This window comes from Euprymna scolopes, chromosome 36 (assembly GCF_053919585.1).
Source record: "Euprymna scolopes isolate OS-2025 chromosome 36, ASM5391958v1, whole genome shotgun sequence".
NCBI classification, from domain to species: domain Eukaryota; kingdom Metazoa; phylum Mollusca; class Cephalopoda; order Sepiida; family Sepiolidae; genus Euprymna; species Euprymna scolopes.
Window position 1 is genome coordinate 3,200,001 of NC_136517.1, and position 18,054 is coordinate 3,218,054.

An 18,054-nucleotide genomic window follows, 5' to 3' on the forward strand; every position below is an offset into this window, starting at 1 on the left:
CATTGATGTCTGTGTCTGTTTGTCTGTCTGTCTGTCTGTCTGTCTTTCTGTCTCTCTCCCTCTCTCGCTCGCTCTTAATAACAGTAATAATAATAATAATAATAATAATAATAATAATAATCTCCATTTCCTTCTCTATCTTGCTCTCTCGTTCGTCGGATCGCGAACTCTTTTTTTACCTACCTGTCTCTCTCCCTCTAAATATTAAACATTTTTGCCTTTCTCTCTCTCTCTCTCTCTCTCTCTCTCTCTCTCTCTCTCTCTCTCTCTCTCTCTATCTATCTATCTATCTATCTATCTATCTATCTCTATAACACGCACAAAATAAGGAGTAAATAGTCAATATGGGAGAAGCCCTAAAAGAACGCTAAAAAGTTGTGGACCCGACGCGGTGGTGTCCGTGGTAGGAGTGGCGGTAGTTACAGACAATCCGCGGGGAATTAGAAAAGAAAGAAACAACTGAAGGACAATGCAATATAAAACAAAACAAAAAAAAACAATAAACAAAAAAAAAAGAAATAATAAACGCGTGCATATGAGAAGGTGGAGCTATGACAGCAGCAGCAGCAATATAGCATGAGCCCTAGCAGCAGCGGTAGCAGCGGCAGTAGAGGACTACAATCGTGAATTAATATCGACAGGAGGAAGAGGGAGAAAAGGAGACAGAGGCTGGTCTAGCAAGTGCGCGAAACTCGTGAAAGTAACGGGGGAGGGAAGAGGAAGACAAGGGTGGGTGACAAGAGAGGGGGGACAGGGAGACATAGAAAAGGACACACTATGCGACACATGGCAGGAGGAGAAACTTTAAAAGAAAAAGAAGAGATTTACATATAAATGAACTGCAGCGATGACGAACCACCGACGTATAAAGAGGATCGGGTTCGCGTCAGAGAGTCACAAATCGAACAGATCTCAATACCACCCGGACTCTTCTCGTCGGGTGACTGTGAAATTTACATTCGTCGAAGGACATTGAGCTATCACAACAACAACAAAACTGTTAACATTTTCTTGACACCTTCGTTATTTTGTCACACACCAACGCAAAAAAAAAAAAAAAAATGCATAGGCTTTTTATCCTACGAATGTTCAGATCGAACGTTTCGGAAACTTTAATCTCATTTTAACTTTTTTTTTTTTCCAAATTCCTGAACCAAACCGCGGTGTGAAACCGCGTATCATTGTAACAATTATTAATAGACTTTTTTCCCCAGATTGAAAAAGAAAACGTGAGGGAGGAAGTTTCAACAACACCAAAAACGAAAGCCTTGGAACGGTTTGGAAATAACAAACACACGACGCGCGGATTTTATATTCAAATACACGGAAATCATACTTGATCAGAAAAAAAAATCCTGCAAAAACAAAACAAAAAAAAAAAAAACGCGCGCACAAAACAGAAACACAAACAACAAAAAAAAGAAAACAGTGTTTAAAAAAAAGCCGTAATTTAAATTCTGTTATAATTTTTTTGTTACTTTTCTATTAATAATCTTCGTTTGTTTTTTATGAAAACATTGGCATATTTTTAATGCAACACTTAAAATCCCGCCGTTTTTGCGATTCTACGTCCGTACGGCCACCGTCCAAGATTTTTGTTGTATTTTTCCGATATTTATTGACAACAAAAACAAAAATATATAAAAACAACAATATCAACACACAAACAAAACAATAACACAAAATATCAACAAACATTCCTCAAATAACAAACATATTTGTTTATTTATAATTCACGCGCGATACAAACAATTCTCTTTTAAAAACTAAAATTAAAATTATTCCAGGAACTTATAAAGAAAACACCAAATGTCCTCGTTACTCTAACAACCACAGACAACCGTTTGGATTCGTAACATTGTTGGCATAAAAGACCAATATTCCCTACACATTCCTTTATTGAAAACAAATACACGTTGTTTCTGTCGTTGTAAATGCGCTCCGTTTTTTGAATTGTTTCCTTGTTTTTACACGAGTCTACCTTGAAAGTCGAATCAGGACATCTGATGCTGGCGAACGAACCAATAGGCTGCGTTTCGAATAACACCAGTGTCTCATCTCTATAGCCCGTCACCCACATTCTCCAGATATTTGGGCATGCGTCGAGGTCAGCTGCTGCTGTTTCGAAGACATCGGAAACAATAACAAACACTTCCAGGAGGAAGAGGAACTGTGCCATTCTTGGTGCATCCAAAAACAACAACAACAACAACAACAACAACAAACCCAACGTTAATCAACGTGTATCAATAGTTTCAGGAAGGTGTTTTGATCTGTGATTGAACTAAGATATCGAAACAAATATCGAAGCATTCATTGAATTGCTAATTTTATATTTGGTGGAACTTATTCGACTTATAACAGACTACGTAATAACGGTAGACTTATTTTTAACGAATCCCGGTTTTGTTTTGTTCCTGTTTTTTTTTTTCTTCTTCTTTCTTTTTCTATTTGCATCTACAAAATAATAAATTTCATCGATATTAAAAGTGGAACTCTATATTATTCAAAGACAGTTTGAAATTAAAAGGTTATCGTTTTTATAAACAAACATTTATTGAGTATTCCCCCCAAAATCAAAAGAAATTAAAATTACAACAAAAATTCTGGAAAACATTGGATTTTTCTTGTGTTACGAATTTCTGCTTTGAATCTGACCACGCTGGATTTAATTTAAAATCTAGCTTTTTGTCTTAATCCATCGGGTAATCAAAAAAATATAATTGGTAACAAAAACCTGGAACTATCTGGAAAAGTTAATTAACGATTAACTCCATCCACAATTTGACTGGGTGACATTATTTATGAAGGTACACTTCGTGTTGCCAATCTAAGGAAGCGTTCCGTTTAAAGAACCGTGCAGTGAAATTGGTGGCAGTTTAGCGCCGATTGTTTTGCGTATTGCCCCGAAGACGGAAACGTGCAGAGCCACGGCCATTCCTAGACCACGACGTGTATCCCTTGCAACAATACCATCCTCGTTCCAACTTCACGATCCCAGTTGTGGAATCTTCCTTCTTCCGATTTGCAAGTGTCTCTCCAACGCAAGCTTACAGGCGATCGGATACTAAGCACGCTTTGAACAACTTTGGGAAGAACAACAACAAGAAAAGAGGGAAAAAACGGACTTTTCAACTATAACGGTATCTTTCAAAAATATCCCCGCCAAAAAAAAAAGAAACAAAAAAGAAATACTTTTAATAACATTTTTTAATTATTGTCGCTTTTTTTAATTATATTTTTTATTGCAAATATTTTTAAACCTGACTGCTAATTATAATTGTCATCAAATTATATATACACACATATATACATATATATATATATATATATATATATATATATTACGCTTTATTATTTTTTTTCATACTTTTAGATTTGATTATTTGCTAAATATTGTCATATATATATATACATATATATACATATACGTATTTATATGTATATGTAAGGCTATTTATAATAGCTTTCTTTTATTTCATTGTTTGCCAACCATTGTCATCAACATATATACACACACACACATATATCAACATATACACACACATATACATATATATTATACTTACTTTATTTCGCTGTGAATTAAATGTGATCACTTTTATTTATTTATATTTATATATACACACATTTATTTATTTTGTGTTTTTGATATCATTGTCGTGATCGAAGTTTTAGATCATTGGTTGTACTTAGCACGTGTTACCGGCGTGTTCAGTCGAATGACAGTTAAACGTATATAAAAAATTGTCTAGGATCGAACTCGTGTGTCGTTCGTTGCGACAAATTGCTGATTTGCCTTCAAAAACATTCCTTGATATTATATTTATTTTTTTTTAATTTTTTGCCGAAAAGCCTTGCTGGACAAAAATCTGACTAACGTCAACTTGCCCAAAAACAAGCTTCATGAATACACTGGCCTTAACACAAAACCAAACCAAACATTATCTATATTTATCTACAATACAAAAAAAAATAGATTGATATAATACATATCATTATATAAATATATTTATTTATTTTATACATATCAGCGTCTTAACGATTCGACTTCTTATACAAACGTGCAGCTAAACTATATATTTATATATCTGTCTATATTTATATGTCTTGTCCTTTTTATATTTATATAAAAAAAACCCAAACAACAAATTGCTTGCCGACTAAATGGTGTATTAATAATATCTATATATTTATAAATTTATTTAACTACATATATTTATATATTTTATATATATATTTTTAATATATATATAACAACAAAAAGTGACGTATAAAAATTGTCCCTGTCTACATTTCTTAATATATATTTATAGCTATTTTTTTCTGAATATATAGTAAAGCCCCATTCTGGGGGCATCTTGTGAGAATTGAATTCCCTAGTTTGATTGGCGTTTTCTGCTTACCATCAGCTCCCCGGTAAACACCGGTAACTATATTTTTACATGTTCGCACACATTCATATCGGTTTGACCGGTTTGCCACCACACACATCTCTTGAGACAAAACCGAGATAAACAACAACAAAAAAATAACAGGAAAATTTTGTTGGCTTTGAACAACCATCTTTCAAAATGCCGCGCGGTTTTCTTGTGAAGCGGACTAAAAACACAGCCGCCTTTTCTTATCGGATCCGCAATTCGGATGACAGCGATTCTGACCATGAACACATTCAGACCAACTTCGGGTCGCCGGATTCCGGCTACTCACCGAGTCCAATCTCGCTCACCCCGAGGGAAAGAGACATGCACGCATTCGACAGAGACCCTGCCACACCCAATTCGATGCTATCGTCTTCGCCGATATCCAACTACCCGTCCCCTCATTATTTCTACGCCTTCGACCGGCTCAGCGTTTCCAACTGTTCGCCTGTAAACTTGACGCCGATCAAAAACGAACCCAACACGACGGCCCTGTCCAGCCCTAACAAACGTAGGGGCACCGCCGAAGCCGAGAAGAAAGTGAAAACGCCGAAAAAACCCAAAGCCTGCCGAAAGATCAACTTTGATGAGGACAAGACGTCGCCGGTGTCCGGAACAATAATCAAAGACGTCTCCGATACGGAAGACGAGGGCCATGTGGTGTGCGGGGATATCGATAGTGCCTTCAACTACGTCGAGATAACCCCCGAAGCGAAAGCCGAACTTGATAAAATCGAAAACAAAATAGGCGACTATGTCTGTCAGCTATGCAAAGAATATTACGACGACGCCTTCCAACTCGCCAGGCATCGTTGCTCTAGAATCGTCCACGTCGAATATCGGTGTCCAGAGTGTGATAAAGTGTTCAATTGTCCAGCTAATCTGGCCTCCCACCGGCGCTGGCACAAACCCAAAAACACACCCGAGAAAAAAACAGCACCAACTCACATAGTGCCGGCTAACGTTCCCACGGTATCAATCAACAACGCGGTGAATTCTAACGGAAACGAGCCAATGGATGAATCGAGTGATAAGTGCGATAGTCCTCGAGAACTGCTTCCCTCGCCTCCTGAATCGCCCGACTATCAGATCTCCAACCAACGGCAGCAGCACCAATTTTTCGGTTCAACGTCCCCGTCATCAAATTCGTCGTCCCCGGCTTCGTCAGAATGTCTGAACAACGCCGAAGAAGGGCAGTTCGAATGTGAGATCTGCTTTAAGAGATTCCGTCGCCAGGCTTATCTAAAGAAGCACATACTAAACCACAACAATGACAGGGCCAAACAACAGCAACCACACCATCAACTACAGATCCAGAATCCCCTTCAAAACCGCACACAGAACGACAGCCCAGAATCTGCACAAAACTACATATCGCATCACCGCCATCCGCTTCACAACCAGCTCCAACGCCTCGGTTCGCACACAACTACAGACTCGAACGGGAACAAAGAGCAGGTCGTCGTGGTCGGCAACACCACGGTGCCTGTGGCGGGCAGTGTCGTCTGCAGCGTCGGTGATGGAAACGACGTCGATGTCGGGGACTGCAACGCGGCGGTGACAAGCGCCGGTAACGGACCCATTCTTTCCTGTGAACAGTGTAACAGCTCCTTCTCTACCAAGACAGCTCTAGAGAAACACGCCCGGACGCACACGGGTGAGGTGTTCAGTTGTAAATATTGCTCAAGTCGTTTCTACAGCTCACCAGGTCTCACAAGACACATCAATAAGTGCCATCCCTCCGAAAATAGACAAGTGATTCTTTTGCAACTGACACCGGTCAGCAGAACCTGTTAAGACGGACAGATAATGTCTATAGAATTGATATTTCGGACATAAAATATGGTAAAAGAAATACAAAAGAAAATCTGCCAACACGTTTCGCCAAAAAAAAAAATTGCTAAAATTGTCCCTCTTTCCCATCCAAATATAACTTCGTTGATATATATATATATATATATATATATATATATATATATATATATATATATATATATATATCAGAATAAGATGAAATGGATCAGAGTATTGAATCAATGGTGTCATCTATATATCATTATATATATATATATATATATATATATATATATATATATAAGTTGTGCTTTTGACTTTTACAAAATGGCACAAGCGTTTTGGTTTCCGCAAAAACATGCCTTTATCAATTTGCCTTTCTGTAAAGGGGCGAAACGCGTTGTCATTAAAAGTTGAGCTTCTGCCAATTTTCTTACACGCACATACACACACATACACACACATATGCACACTCATACATACACATACATATAAATACTTCAATTGTTTTGTATATCTTAAAACTGTTAAACAAGTAGGTCTTTATGTAAAAGTTAGAAGTAAAGATTTCGACAAATCTTTGAACATAAATAGTATATATATATATATGGACCCAATCTGAAATCTAACGCCGTGAGGAAAGCCGACAAACCATATAGCTGTACAAATAAAACCGAGAAATGTCTCCTGGTGAGCTTTCCGGGAAGAATTAGTGAATCCCTAGAACACCTCATTCCCAAAATGGAGAATTCGAATTAAAATAGGATCAGAACCCTTACACACAAATACACACAAAACACACACACGCACACATACGCACATATGCGCACACGTGCTCGCGAGCATGTTTATTTAATCAAATAAACCACACTAATATAGCAGTACATATCAACAGAATTAGGACGATATGCAAATGTTCAAATATTATCAATGATTTTTGTCTGACAAAAATAAATACCACCCCAACATATATGAACGTCTGAAAATATAAAATTGTCCAACCTTTTTTTTTAACAGCATTATCATGTATCAAAAATTATTTAAAGAAACTTTCAAACGAACTGAGAACATTCCAAAGGATCTACACACATTCTGCAGACGTTTATACTCTGAACGATTTGATATGCCGAAAATGTGAGGCTGATTTGTTTTTAGTCCTGCTAAATAAAATGAGAACATTCACTTGAAGATTATTTGTGAACCAAAAGACATTTTTTTTTCTTCTTGTCATTTGAAAAAAGAGCAAAGAAAAAGAAGAAAAACAAGAAAAACAATACGCAATGATAAACACACACACACAGATATATATTATATATATATATATATAAACACACACAGATATATATTATATATATATATATATATAAACACACACACACATGCGCATAAACACGCACACATAAAAGAAAAAGGCTGATACAAATATAGATAATTGACAAAAGATTTGCTAAAATGCAAAAAAAAGAAAGATATAATTGAATTTAATAATTAGTAATAAAAAAACTCTCCTATGCACATTGGTAAACGAAAACAAAGCCAAGAAAAATCGTGAAGACGTCAAGTATATCATATCATGGAAGACAAAATTCAGAACAAGTTTGAAAAGGCGTACGAGATACGCATGTTCCGCTGTCAGGACATGGGAGGGTCACATTCAACTGAACTCTTCGCGCTTAAGTCCCATCTCCAAAGTATAAGACATTATTAACGAAACAAACCATATCTCTAAATGCTAACATGTGCTCAACGTAATATATATATATATATATATATATATATATATATATATATATATATATATATATATATATATATAGTCTTATGTTAATTAGATAAATTCAAATAATGACGTTTCAGTAAAATTCATACCTTACCTAGCTATGTAAAAACCAGGTTAGAAAAAATGAATTTGAGGATTATATTACAATTAAAAATGAACAGGGTTATATATTTTACGAAAGTGTTGTAACACCTCTCGCATCAAAACACGTTTTTCATGTCACGATTTATATCATACTATCGGATATTTGTGCACACACACACACACACACACACACACACGTATATATATATATATATATATATATATATATATATATATATATATATATATATACTTGCAAAAACCAAAACAACAAGGAAAAAGATCACATCATATTTGCATTTTTTTTTCGAATGTTACAATTGTTTCGACACCAACTAGACAATTTTAGACTTTATATTGTTTAAAAATTTTCGAGGTTGGCATCTCGTCAGACTTATTGACTTGTATTGCTTTTTTTCCTTGTTTTTTTTTTTTCAAGTATATATGGATGATCGATTACAGAAATGTTAACATGTTGCTTAATATTTGAGTCAATATTAATATATCAAACCTTTGGGTAAAACTTTCTAATATATATATATATATATGTATATATATATATATATATATATATGTGTGTATATATATATGTATATATATATATATATATATATATATATATATATATATATATATATATATATATATATATATATATATATATATAAGAACGTCAAAGAGCTATTACGTTTCAAAATGACGAGATGATATGAAAAGTCGATGTTTCTCTTATACCATGATTTATATTTAAATAGTTTACCGGCAAAGAATTACACGCACACACATACACGTACAATTATATATATATATATATATATATATATATATATATATATATATATATATATATATATATATATATATTATTCAACTAAACAATGAACATATATGTGCCTGTCTGGGTAACACTTCTATATTTACATCCAGACTCTTCTCTTTTTCTTTTTTTTTTCTCTTCCAAGGACATGGGAAATTTTACTTCGAATTTTATTTCCCCACAAAAGATAAATAAGAACGTTTAAAAAAAGCATCATAAATTTAAAAAAAAAATACATCATAAAAAAATCCGATAGCGGACAACATTGATTTTAATATTTAAAATATTTTTTTAAAAAATAGATGTCAGATATATAAATCTAATTATTTTTTACGAAAATTATCTTATTAACATTCCTCGCTTAAAACTTATAATCGCAAATATTTTCCTGTTAAAAAACATAAACTATTTTTTATATAACTTTGATTTTAACCACATCGTTGCCTATAGAAGTACTGAAATGCGAGGGTGTTTGGTGTGCCTTTATTAACTGACAAATTCCACGCCCATAATACTAAATCACACAAGTCCATGAAAACATCACACACACACACACATACACACCTACGTATACACATATATATATATGTGTGCGTACATGTTATACATGTATATGTTAGATATATTTATATGTTATACACATATATACTTATGTTTGTATATACATAGTATATATAGGTGCGCGTGTTTGCATTCGTGCGAGTGTAAGAAAAATTTTAAAGAAAATAAGGAATAAACACACAAAATAATAAGTATAAAACCAAAGATCACAACACATAACTCATATCGAATGAGTCAAGATTTCACTTCCTATCTTTCTGAGATGTATACTCAATACCAGTCTTGAATAAACATCCCGTAAAAGAAGCGGAAGCGAAATATTTACTCTTCTCGTACGACTTGTATGTTGTGATGTTTTGTCCTCATACGTGGTCTTCGACTATCTCTTGTTTTTCTTTTTCGTTTATCGAATTGACATCCTTACTACCACACACACTTACACGCGCGCGAAAACACGCACGCAGACACACGCACACACACACACACACAATATATATATATATATATATATATATATATATATATATATATTTATATATATATATTTATATATACTGATGATTTTTAACGACTTCTATTAAGTTAATTCAAGTTGATTGAAGGTTGTCAGAAAGAATTAACTCGAGTATTCTTATATTTTCAAAAGTGCCCAAGATTTTACAAAGGAGAAATTATAATATTATAAATGATGATTATAATAACAGAAGAACAATTAAAAAAAAAACATATCATCCACTTGCCGGCGACATCGCTGCATCCTATGCGAACGCTGTTGTTTGAACGGACGTTATTACATGCAGCTTATTTACAAAATCAGCTGTTTATAGCGTAAATATATATAAAAGTGTGAAGTCAAAATGCGACTCTAACAGTGGCCTTTCTCGTTAATATTAACCGAGTCATTCTTATAAAAAAAAAAAACTATCCTTTCCCCATGTATATCCTTGTATTTTTTCCTTCCAAACTTTTAACTTCCTGTTGGAAGTTGTTATTTAAAAAAAAAAAGAAAATATTTTATCTTAATTTTCCATAAATAGTTAGGGAGTGTGCTATTATAGTAATCACGCTCATTTCATAAAATTCCTAAACAATTTAAACCCCGTTAAAATCGCTCTAGTACAACATAACTTGCGCGAGTTATTTGTAAGATATGATATTTTCGATTCGTTATTTTTTCAAGGTTACAATTACTTTGCATTGGGCAAACATACTATTTATGCAATTACAATACTTTGTAAACCGACTAATTCTTTTTCTGAACAGTTAATTAATCTGTTGTCTTTTTTTTATATTATATTTGCTTGTATGTATACTCTAAATACAGCATATCAAACATGTGACTACTTGTGCAGCTCAATGTCCAACAGTACATGCAGATGAATATCTAGTGAAATACTTTTTTGTGGGTGCGCACACGCGTACAGAGTTGCTCACGATTGTGTGAGTGTTTGGGTCCTTGCAATAAAAGAAAAACCTGGTCAATGTAAACACACCATTACCACGTAGGCCTTATGAATTCCGTGACCAAATTAAATACTTTATTTTTTTTTTATAAATCCTGTTTATAGAGATGAGACTTCTGTCTTTTTTTTTGTTTGTTTGTTTATTTTTCGCATACACAAACCACACAAATACACGCATATATGCGGGTACTTACATACATACGGAAAAAAGCAATTAGCTTTTAAATGCCTTTGTCATTGATATATATATATATATATATATATATATATATATATATATATATATATATATATATATATATATATATATATACTTTTCTGTTGTTCATTGTTTTTTTTCTGCTTCATAAAGTGTTTTCATCAACAGAAAATATTTCTTTTTTGGAAAAAATATCATGTATTTATTGAGGAAGAAAAACGTCTTTTTACATTTTCTTTTTCATTTTTATTTTTTTGGCTCTTTAAAATTTGAAAAGAATAAAACGTATTTTGAGAAAAAATCATGAAAATAAATTTATATGAATACTTTAACATAAACTCGTTTGTCTTCTTTGTTGCCCCTTTATTCTTGCTTTATTCGTTTACTTTTTAATTGTCGTTTTCTTTTTTTTAATTTTGTTTCAGTGCGAAAATACTAAATATGAAATGCTCTAAACCTTCAGAACTTATTTCCTTTATTTCTTCCCTTATTTTTCTAGTGTTTATTATAAAAAAAATATTTAATTTCATTCACAATTTTATGATGAAAAAAAGTCTTACAGCGGATTTCGCAGCTTTTATCAACCTGTCATCGCCGGCAAGATTCACGTCGGCGTAGATCACAATGAACGGCTCAATAACTGGTTATAGTATCTCCAGATTAGCAGCTGACTCTAAGTTTGCAAAGCCACGAAGACGGAATTTAACACACCTCACCTGATATTCACAAAATGACTATATATTCAAATACCAAGGCTCAATGCCGCTTAACTTTGGAGAAATAATGCATCTCTTCATTTATTAAAAGATAAAAATTTTTCAAAACCATTTATATTACATAGTTTTATAAAGCCATCTTCAAACATGCACACACACACACACACATACATATATATATATATATATATATATATATGTGCATGTATGTATGTATGTATATATACATACACAGTAGTATACGGTATAATCACGTTGACGTTCACTAAATTAAGCAAAGTTGAGCCTGGCTAGTACCAGATGGATGACTATTTGAGAATTCTAGGCGCTGTATGTGGTCTCCGCTTATCTCGGCATTTGTTTCCAGTCGTTCTGAACATCCACTTGCCACTGGTATTTAGCAACGTCGACTCATGAGAGGTGTGGTTAGAGATTACGCAAATCTTACCACAAAAATTCCATGCGCAGGCACCCTTACCGTGGGTATCCTTAGTCTGTCAAGACTGAAGAAAGCCACCATACATATATATATATATATATATATATATATATATATATATATATATATATATGCATATATATATGTATATATATACATACATAATACACACACACACACACACACACACACACACACACATATATATATATATATATATATATATATATATATATATATATATACACACACACATTAGCGTATTAAGCGATGTTCTTTGTGTAAACAAATCGGGCTTCGGCATTTGGACGATGTCCAAACATCGTTAATTCACTACCTGCACAGCAGAAGCCGAATAGCGTAGTGGTTAGAAGCCTTGGACGATCGGGTTTCGATCATAGTTTTAGGTAGTTGCCTGTCTAGCCGCACTGATGAGCTATGATACAGTACTGTATGTGGATGATTATATATATATATATATATATATATATATATATATATATATATATATATATATAGAGAGAGAGAGAGAGAGAGAGAGAGAGAGAGAGAGAGAAAGAGATGTACAGATTTGCAACACTGGTATGACCATGTTTCGGTCTGTAGTTCTTAATAAATAAGATCTCATCAAACTAACAAAAGTCTTTGGATTTAAACGTTAATATTATTGGAAAGTCTTGTTTTTGCCTGATGAGAGTTATTTATAACTACAGATCGAAACATTGCCATGCCGGTGTAGCAAAGCCTGTACATGTCTGCATAAGTAAATATTAATATAAATACCTCTATTTGTTATTGAGCACTATTATATAAAGTCATTGGATATTCTTCGAATTTTATTCTAATAAATACATTCTTAACCTGACTAAAAGATTCAGCTTCATCCACATACAGTTCTGTTTCACAGATCACAGTTCAGTTTGTTATTTCGCTCCCCAATATGCTCAAACAATACGCTCCCCAATATGCTCAACCAATACGCTCCCCAATATGCTCAACCAATACGCTCCCCAATATGCTCAACCAATACGTTCCCCAATATGCTCAAACAATACGCTCCCCAATATGCTCAACCAATACGCTCCCCAATATGCTCAACCAATACGTTCCCCAATATGCTCAACCAAGATAGAGAATATTTATAGTCATCCGCATATAGTACTGTTTCACTGTATCACAGCTCATCAGTGCGGGCGGCTATACTAGCGACTACCTCAAGCCAGGATTGAAACTCGCCCAAGAGTCAGCACTCCTCACCGTTACGCTATTTGGTTCCTGATATGGTGGGTATGTGAAATTACAATGTTTAAAAATTGTCCAAACGCCTAAGCTCTATTTGTTTACACAAATAGCATTGCTATATATATATATATATATATATATATATATATATATATATATATATATATATATATGAAGTATGAAGTAGGCTCCTTCAGTCTTGGACAGACTATGGATACCTACGAAGGGTTGCTTGCGCGTGAAATTTTCGTAGTAAGATTTGCACAATCTCCAACCACATCTCTCCTGAGACGACATTGTTAATACCAGTGGCAAGTGAAGTACAGGACGACTGGAAACAAATGCCGAGATAAGCAGAGAGCACATACAGCGCCTAGAATTCCCAAATGGTCACCCATCTGGTACTAACCAGGCTCAACGTTGTTTAACTTCGGTGATTTGACGAGAACTGGTGTGTCAGCTGTATAGAATTATATATTAGTGATGGGGCGATTCCAATATTTTCCCCGATTCAGAGAGCGAGAGAGAGAGAGAGAGAGAGCGAGAGAGAGAGAGGAGGTGGAGAGGGAGAAGTGTAATCTTCTAATATCACAGATTAGGTATGAATGAGCACACACAGACATTTTTTAAGACGTCATAATACAGTCTCCTGTGCGCTAGCTTACTCTCCCCAACTTCCGTCCTTGTGTCACACCTTTCCGCGCTGGGAGAGAAGTTACTACCGTCTTTTGCTAACTTTAAGGAAACTCTAGAACGTTTTGCAAGTTTTTTTTATCTCACATATGTTCTTGTTGTAGCTTCACTCCATCCAGTCTGTGATGATATTCGAACGTTTGTTTTCCGTGATTGATTTTATTTCTAGTTAATGTGCGCATAGATTTAAATTCCACTTCTGACACCGTTGTTTACATTACAGTGGTCGAAACAGATACTTGAGTGAATGATAACGAACACGTGTTATCGCTTTCATTTGACGACAGCAGCTCTCCGCGATTCAGTTTTACAAAAAGAACAAACTACACGTGACGCTTTCGTTCGTAGCAATCGCTACTATTAATTTTATTCAGAAATTCATAAACTCTGGCGTATCCGCTAAGACATACTTAAGCCAGTTTTACGTTTTCGTATACGCACGAGAGTGCGCACATACACGCACACGCGCGTGCATACATCTCATCAGAATAAGTGTGTGGGTGATCATGTTATAAAAATGACACTTTTGCAGTCTAGGTATTCAGGACATTTTTTTTTTTTTTCACTCGGGACAATGGAAATTTATTGAAGTTTTCCGAAACGTTTTGATAAATTAAAATAAGTCTTTTTTTCGGAGAGGGGGGGACGCTTTAAATTTACTCTTTGTTTATTTCGATAATTAAACATGAACTATTGAAACATATTTAAGTTTTACTTACAAAAAAAAAATATTACACTAGTAACACGATCGAAAAATATATGATACATTTATTGAACCATTCCCGTATTCAATCGTTTTTTTTTTTTTAATGATATTATGGATTTTTTTTAGTGCACAGAGTATTATTTTAGTTATAATTTTTTCACTAGGAATATTCACACAAGCCATCATACAAAGATTTCTCTTTGAGAGCAACGTGTGGTGTTCCCTGGAGTCTGAGTGACAACAAGTCTCCCCCATATTTCCAGTACTCCCTACCTCTTTCGATAATCTTTGCAATAGAATTTGCGTTTTCGCAACAACCGCTTAACGTTGTTTCTCGTTGACAGCGACCATTAGTCTTCACTGAAATTTGGGTGGCAATAGGCCTTCCCAAGGTCCCAGTCCTCTTTGCACTCAACCAGTGGAGGTCTGGCTAGTGTTTTCTCTCCTCTGTCTTTCCATCCTCCTTGACCCTCCTCATTTATTTGGTGTGGTGCCAGATTATGGTAACATACACACAAAAAAAAATTGTTATATTTATTATTATTATTATTATTAGTAGTAGTAGTAGTAGTAGTAGTAGTAGTAGTAGCAGTAGTAGTAGTAGTTCACAATTTTAATTTTAAAAAAATGGTGCAAAAAATAGCAAAAGAAAAATCATGTTATTCATTAAATGTTCCTGTAATTAATATTTTCTGTCGTGTTATTTCAATATTTTGATTTATTGAAAAAAAAAATCACAAAACATGAATACATTTCGTGATTACCGCCCCTTGTCCTGAGTAGAACTCTTCAAAAATGTTAACAAAAAATACCTTGAAAACCTAAAATGCAGACGTGCCAAAAAATAGTTTGATTACTTCTCGTGCGTCTGTGTCTGTGTGTTTCTCGCCTCTACGAGACTTACATGTTATCATTTTATTAATTGATTTAGTTAGAAAAAAATTAACACGAACTAACATTTAAAATTATTTAATAATAACTTGTTCACATAATTTAATTCGCCAGAATTCGTTTCGGTTTTTTTTTTTTTTTCATAAATAAGTCAGACATTAGCATATTTTGTTAAAAGTATCAAGAAAAAAAAAGAATTATTTTGTGATCCTTCAAAATTTAAATTTGAAAGCATTTCAGATGCCGAATAGAAAGCAATTTAAACTTTAAAATTTTTTAGCAAATTTTTACTTAAAAGATTAAAAGTTTTCGAAACTATTTATGTCCAATGACTTTATAATATATAAATATAATATAGATTAAATCAACGTCATTTTAACAACTAGTTATGATTTTAAGACGAAAAGTCTATATTCCAAATTCCAAAGTATTGTCCATCTTACTGTTTATTTCTTTCAGCATGTTAAACTGTTCGATTCTTAACAGCACCTGTTTCGTAGCGCAGAATCATTCACGTAATTATTATGTTAATTTTCGAATTTATTCCGCCCTCATCAGAAGGAAGAAACTCATCAACTTAAAATATATATGTGTGTGTGTGTGTGTGTGTGTGTGTGTGTGTGTGTGTGTGTGTGTGTGTTTACAAAAGGAACGAATATATTTTGTGTAACACATTCAATTTATTTTAGACACAACACGATTCTTACTGCGCGTTTTTATCTTTCCACGTGCATACTCTTGAACCTGTTCAGCACGCTCATTCCACGTGTTTTGCGCAAGTATAAAAACACGTCCATTTAAGCGGCCGTGTTTTATCGAACGCTACAAATAAGTACATTGAGTAACTATAAAGTACATTTGTTTAAGACAATTATCTTTGTCTTCTCTGCGTTGTGCGTTAAAAAAAAATGCATATCCATGAAAGTATTACCCCTGTCTCGCTGGATTTCTTTCAGACTTTCGACCCCCAAGTAGGCGATGGAAAACAATGCCCTATACCAAGATCAAGTACTTTTTTTTCCGAACAAATTTAAGGCGAGAAATCCGATGTTATTAATTTTGTACTCTTCTGTTTTGTTCATGGGGGTCTGCGTTTGCGTGAGACACGCATGAACAAAAAATACGTTTTACTCTAATTTAGAAACTAAAAAAGAAATGAATAATATTGATATGAGGTTCGGAGCAAGAATACACATGGGCCCTGATTCATTACCGGAAATTATAGTTTATGATATATATAAAGTAACCAAGCCTGGAAGAATAAGCTCCCTAGGTCATACATTTCATCATCATTCAATATCAATTTATATATATATATCAGAAAATCAGGACAACTTCAGTACCGTCGGTTTCAAATCACGCATTTCATCATCCATTCATTATATATATATATATATATATATATATATATATATATATATATATATATATATATATATATATATATATATTTCAGAAAATCATGACAACTTCGGTACCGCCGGTCTCAAATCCAAACAAGGGAAACTTATGATAGGCTAACTTTGTTTGGATTTGATTTGAAACCGACGGTACCCATATTGTTCTGATCTTCTGAAATACATATATAAATAAATATTACGCTCTTATTTTAATTATTTTCATAATTGAGCACTCTGCTGGGCTTATCAATCCGGTAATATATATATATATAGTTGATGCAGTGATTGCAGGTGATTAAATGACTTACTGACTAGATGTTTTTTTAATGAATGATAAAAAATAATTTTTTGTGTGGTTTCAAATGTTAAAAACTTCAAAGACTATATATATATATATATATATATATATATATATATATATATATATATATATATATATATATATATATATATATATATATTGACCAGATGAAAGCACGTGTAGAATCCTGTAGTTTTCGGTGTGTGTTTTAAGCGTTAGAAGATACGTTATATCTATATTTTTTAATAAGAAGATAAGCTCCTAAAAATTAAGAATTCCATTTATAGTCATCCACATACAACTGTTTCATTTTATTATATTTCTTGCTGGGCACAATATACACTATCTATCTACTCATCTATCTATCTATCTATCTATCTATCTATCTATCTATCTGTCTGCCTGTCTGTCTGCCTATATATCTATCTAACTGACTGAAGAGCCGTACTACGGCATAACAGTTGCCTGTGAATTATCATATTTTTAAAACTATTAATGAAATGGTTTTAAAAATATCACATTTTACCGCAGGTAAGTTCTTATACAC

At 33.5% G+C, this 18,054-nt stretch overlaps 1 protein-coding gene across 1 annotated transcript; it reads left to right on the forward strand.

The window, feature by feature from the left end:
- The first annotated feature begins 4,574 nt into the window (after positions 1-4,574).
- Positions 4,575-6,218, forward strand: LOC145260191 (insulinoma-associated protein 1b-like). The gene has a single exon (XM_080118014.1). The coding sequence runs from the start codon at positions 4,575-4,577 to the stop codon at positions 6,216-6,218; it is 1,644 nt and encodes a 547-aa protein (XP_079974140.1).
- Positions 6,219-18,054: the final 11,836 nt, after the last annotated feature.